Source organism: Prionailurus bengalensis, chromosome F2 (genome assembly GCF_016509475.1).
Source record: "Prionailurus bengalensis isolate Pbe53 chromosome F2, Fcat_Pben_1.1_paternal_pri, whole genome shotgun sequence".
In the NCBI taxonomy this organism is placed as follows: domain Eukaryota; kingdom Metazoa; phylum Chordata; class Mammalia; order Carnivora; family Felidae; genus Prionailurus; species Prionailurus bengalensis.
Window position 1 is genome coordinate 63,096,979 of NC_057353.1, and position 6,000 is coordinate 63,102,978.

A 6,000-nucleotide genomic window follows, 5' to 3' on the forward strand; every position below is an offset into this window, starting at 1 on the left:
CTATGGGATTTGAAGTTTGGTTCAACTGATAACTGCTGTGTACTGCAGCTTCCTTTAGAAAAACCTGGAGAGCAGAATCTTTTATACTCCCAGGTCACCGAGCACTTCCCCTTTCGGTACTCTCATGAGACACAGAATTAATAGTCCAGTGTCTGCCTTCTCCATTAGACTGGGAGGTTCACGGGGACAGGAATGGTGTCCATCTTCCTTTCCATTCTGTCCCTGGTGCCTAGGGGCACGCCTGCTACAAAGGACAAATTCCTATAACGCTTCTACTTCTTACAGCTGCTCCTCGGTGCCTGCAAAAGGGCGTCTGGACCCTTTGTGTGTAAGTTCCAAGTGTTCGTTTCCGATCATTTAGCAAATAAAGTCAATCTCAGAAACTACAGAAAGGGAAACAAGAATGTTTCCCATTGAAAGTGTGTACTATGTTCCAACAACATATGAAGTCTTCTCTTTTGATAATTCTGCATCATCTACAATTAGTATTAGCTAGGCACACATCTATCTCCCTAGATAGACTACATATCAAAACTTTCACCTAAATATTGTTTAGGAACACTTATTATTAGGTACATACATTATTATCTAGTGGAAATTCTGAAATTTAAAAGTCATTGGTAAAATGTTTGTTATTAATTAAACCTCTGACAGAATACAAAGGGCAAGGAAGAATAAAATGTCCCCATATTAAGAGCAGAATTATGTAAACTAGCCAAACACTAGAATGATTACATTAATTGTGGTACATCCATACAGTGGAATACCATCCAATGAAAATAAATTATTATACATCCAACAGTCAAATGATCTCATAATGGAACTTAAGTAAAAGTGGCCAGAAAAAGTAATAAAGTCCATTTATATAAAGTCCAAATTTGATGTTAGAAGTCAGAATATTGATTACTCTGGCATTAGACATAGTAGTGATAGGGAGGGAGCCCAGGGAACTTCTGGGTTGCTGGTAATGCCGTATTTCTTGATCTGGGTGCTAGATCACAAGTGTTCACTTTGAGAAACTTTATTAGGCACTTATGAGTTGTGCAATTCCCTACGTGTGTTATGTTTTAATGAAGTCTATTTTTTCAAAAGTTCTCCATGGTACCAATATTGGTGGATCAATTTTTATATTGCATCTTACACATGTAGTGGTAGATAAGATACTTCTTGGTGCACTCCTGTCTCACCTACATTTTCTTTAGTGACTTTGCTGTTTATCTACTTATTTATGCTTGTGTATCCTGGGAACTAATTGGAAGACTTCCTAGCCTACTACTCACTATTCATGGGTTAGACGTTGAAATTCAAGCATTTACTCGAACACGCTCAAAACACACGTGACTTAAATATGGGTTTCCCTATCCCTTTGTGAATGTCCGATTCATATCTTAATGTATTCTACACCTTAGTGACATAAAGGAAATGAGTCAATAGTGTAGAATGATCTACATACAAATCTTATTAACTTGATTGGTCAAAAATCTAAATTAAAAAAAAAAAAAGCCAAGTGAAGTCACAAAGACTCTTTCCAAACACTACATTAAAAATAACTTGTTTGGGCGCCTGGGTGGCTCAGTCGGTTGAGCGACCGACTTCAGCTCAGGCCATGATCTCATGGTTTGTGAGTTCGAGCCCTGCGTCAGGCTCTGTGCTGACAGCTCGGAGCCTGGAGCCTGCTTCTGATTCTGTGTCTCCCTCTCTCTCTGCCCCTCCCCCGCTCATGCTCTGTCTCTGTCTCAGAAATAAATAAACATTAAAAAAAATAAAAAAAAATAACTTGTCGCTGTATTTAGTGCTGACCTTCAATTATTCAAATCTATTTTAGAACATAATTAACATTAGCCCACCACATTATATTGAACTGAGAACTGAAGTGAACCATTTTAAAAATAAAATTTTATTAGTATGTGAAATCGCATAGTTATGAAATGTGTGTGTGTATGTGTGCATACATATGTATGTATGATCTTTTCTCTGGTGCCACTTATGCAAAATTTCCCATAACATTTGCTTAAGTAGGGAATGAGCCTGATCATGTACCCTATTGTGTTCACTGCATCCAAATATTATTTTAGTTATAATAGTTTTAAAAGGACTGCCATCTCCTTACTCTGCTACTAAGGGGCTACTTTAATACTAACGATAATGATAATAATATCCAACTAACTAAGCAAAGATGGTATGAACGCCTTGAGGGCGTCAAATAAGCTGCAATGAAGAAAGGAAATATAATGATACAGATCATTCAAACGAAAGAGGTCTAGAACTCTTCTCTCCTTTCCATAAACCCAGCAGGAACTTTCCAGGGCAAAGGGACACCCTAGGAGCCACGCGATGAGCTCTCCAGGAAGGTCCCCCTTTCCAACCTGAGCCCAGATCTTTCCTGGGACCGGGAGGCGTTGAGCTGGGGGGCCCGTCGGGCCGCGGGGAGGTCGGAGAGCGGCGGGCGGGCGGGCTCCCAGGCGCCCGCGTCCCGGGCGGGAACTTACCACGAGGGCGCAGCACAGCAGCCGGTTCATTGCGGTCCCCGGGAAACCTCAGGCTCTGGGCGGCGGCGGCGGCGGCTGGGCGAGCGCTCCTGTGCGTCTCTGCAGCCCGTGCACTCATCACGTTATATATAGCGTCCGGGCGACAGGAAGTACCGGCTTGGCTTTGATCATCCATTCTCTATCTGGACCCAACTCTGCACCTTTCTTTTTTAGGAACTTGGGCGGGAGCCGTGGGGTGTGCGCAGAGCTCCGGGGTTAACGCTTTCAGAGCCAGGGCGGAGAACCGCCGGGAGGGGTGGGGGCTGGGGGTGGGGCGGGGATGTCTGGCCCTCCCAGGGGAAAAAAAAAAAAAAAAAGAAGAAGAAGCCACCAGGCTGCGAAACAAGGAGGCCGCTGTCTCCGCGCGGCCCTGAGGTTTCCTGGCCGCTTCCCGCCAGCGGGCGGCCTCCTGGCAGCAGCCAACGGCGGCGGGAGGGCCGGGCGCACGCCGGGGGCCGCGGTACCCTTCTCGTCCGCCCTGCACGGCCGCCCCAGCCGAGATCGGGGCGCAGCCAGGCGTGCGTCCCCCACACTTGATCCCCTCCCGTCCGGGCCCTTTCTCTGCGGGTTCTGAGAGCTCTGGTAACAAGGCCTCTCCTCTACGCACCGCACTCCCAGGGCCCTGTTGGGAGCGGTCCTGAATCTCCAAGGTTGCACAGACCATGCGGAAGGACCGTCTCTAACTTCTGTCTGGTTCTAGAGCTGGGGCCTTCCTCCCATGCACTTCTTGCTGTCTGGGGTAGTTCGGGCCAGAGAGAATCAGCAGAGGAAAAACTTCCCGCCCAAGACAGGAAAAAGCTTGGCAGGCTGTGGGATACCTTGGCCACTGTTTTCCTCATCAACACCGTCATCATCAAAGGGCTCTTGCTGCCTTAGTATCCTAAGTACTGGAATTCCGGAATTACCTCTCCAAGGTCGTTCCACTACCCCCAAGCTGTTGAAAGAAGTTTGGTGCTTGCGTAAAGGGCTCTTGTCTTCCTCACTGACTCCCACAAGCTGCTTGTCTGAAAGTTAGTCCGGCCCTGAGGGGTCCTGCAGTTCACGGATTCCCAGGGTTTCACCAGGTGCTGAAAACATCACTTCAGAGCCGGCTTCCCCATCAGGATCAAGTGTTCCCTGATAGCTTTCGTGAAATGGGCAAATTCTACTCTCTGCCAGAGTTCCAGGATGGAAGGGGATGACTCACAAAAGGAGCCCCCTAGGGGTAAATACTGCCCACAGGGATCAGAGCATCTGCCCCTTCAAATGGAGGCCCTTCTACCAGAAGTTCAAAGAGGATCCACAGAGTAGAACATACAGGATGAAAATGGCAACTCTTCTGGTCTGTGAATCAAAAGACAGAGGGCAGAGGGTCTTGTCTTGTTCAGCTTTGTCTCCCCAGTGCTAGAGCATAACATCATGATGGTTTCTTAAGTGAACTATGAATAAATGAAGGTCAGTGAGTGAGGACAAAGTCCTGTGATCTCAGATCTCAACTTTGGAACTTCGGTTTTGACGTCTACAGCCTGTGCAACTAACACAGACTTACCCGTGGGACTCAAATACATTCAAATGTCAGTAGGAAGCCACTCTATAAACTACAATATTATTGTTTTTATTAAGGTGATGTTTGTCTAGGATATTATTTGAAGGCATTTTTTTAAGTTGATTTATTTTTTGAGAGAGAGAGAGAGAGACCTCGAGCTGGGGAGGGGCAGAGACAGAAGATTCGAAGTTGGTTCTGCACACTGACAGCAGAGAGAGAGCCTGATGTGCGGCTCGATCTCAGAACCAGGAGATCATGACCTGAACTGAAGTCATACGTTTAACCGACTGAACCACCCAGGCGCCCCTTTAAGGCATTTTTCTTGAAATATAATGCCAATATGCAGGAGCCAAACCTTGGAGAAAACTGATCAAGGATTGAGTCCTGCAGTGTTAACTGTGGGGTAGTTCCAGGTCTCTCTAAGCTCATCTGTAGGATAAAAATAATACTGATATTACAGAAATGTAAGAGAGAACAAATGAAAGCATGCAACAAGTCTTACATAAAGGAGGTTACTCACTCGTGGTGAGCATCACATAGAGTAATGTATGTAAGATAACTTAGCAAAATGCCTGACTTATAGGAAATATTTACTAAGTTACAGCTATGATTTTTCTAGCAACATCTAAGAACTGATCTTTGGAGCCAGACACCTCACCTTGAACCCCAGATCTACTACATCCCAGTTCTGTGGTCTCAGGCAAGTTTTCCCTAACCTATTTGTGTTTCTGTTTTGTTCCTGTATCTGTATAATGAGGATAAAAATCTCACCTACTTCGGAGGATTACAAAGGTTGTTAATGAGGATTAAATTGGATAAAACATGTAAAGCATTCAAAATGGTGCCTGGCACATAGGAAGTGCTCATTACCTGCCAGCTATTATTATTCTTCTTATCTGAGGTTCTCATTGGTACATTTATATGAGCACAGGGTGAGTTAAGATTATAAACTCCTGACAGCCGAAATCATGTATCTTCTTGTGATATTCCTTGAAGCTTTTAGCTCAGCGTCTGGCTCCCTATAACTATGGGGAATTACTATAAATAATAGTAACGAGAATAGCGATGGTGGCAGCTGGTGTGGGGGGAGGTATAATTACCTGTAATCTTGAGAAAAGTTGGGGCACCATTTGGTTAGAATCACAAAATCGACCGTGTGTTGCCTGTTGTCTGCATATTTCAGGGCCTGACTCCAGATCATTTATTAATCACTGACTGACAGGAAACAGACAGACACTCTGAGTTGTTGGTCATCTCATTTGTTATATTCCTGGAGCAATCTGGCTGATCCCATGTGACCCACTGCTATGGGCAGCAGGCCCTGAACACTCTGAAGCCAGAGTTCATCTGAAGCTTGAGTTGGAATGGACCCAGGGAGTTGGGTCTGAACCCAAGGGGGGACGTTTGAACGAACAGTAATTTGGCAGACTACATTCATCTTCCTGTGATGGATCCCTCATTGGCAGAGGCCATTGGTGACATTAAATGGAGTGTCCCGCAAATTTAACCTTCTGTTTTTGGTCACAAGATTATGTCTGATGCTGACTTTCTAGGTGACACCTCTTCAGATAACTCTCATCTTCTCTTGCCTGAACCCTTTGACTTAGGCCCCATGGTGCACACATTTTCACTGCCTGTATTTTCTTTTTTTTTTTTAAACATTTATTTTTGAGAGACAGAGAGAGACAGAGTGTGAGGGGGGGAGGGGCAGAGAGAGAGGGAGACACAGAATCTGAGGCAGGCTCCAGGCTCTGAGCTGTCAACACAGAGCCCAATGTGGGGCCTGAACCCATGAACAGTAAGATCATGACCTGAGCTGAAGTCGAATGCTTAACCGACTGAGCCACCCAGGTGCCCCTTCACTGCCTGTATTTCCGATTGCCCCTGCCTTCATTTCTGCCACTCATAAAAAACAGCGCCCGCATACTGGGAGCTCCCGTGGGGAAA

At 45.5% G+C, this 6,000-nt stretch overlaps 1 protein-coding gene across 1 annotated transcript in view; it reads right to left on the reverse strand.

Annotated features, from left to right (window-relative positions):
• Window positions 1-2,680, reverse strand: part of TNFRSF11B (TNF receptor superfamily member 11b) — a 29,564-nt gene extending 26,884 nt beyond the window's left edge. Inside the window, exon 1 of the mRNA XM_043601634.1 lies at window positions 2,490-2,680. Within this exon, the coding sequence (XP_043457569.1) occupies window positions 2,490-2,519 (30 nt within the window). The 5' untranslated portion in view covers window positions 2,520-2,680. The remainder of the gene's footprint in view (window positions 1-2,489) is intronic.
• Between the last annotated feature and the right edge of the window lie 3,320 nt (window positions 2,681-6,000).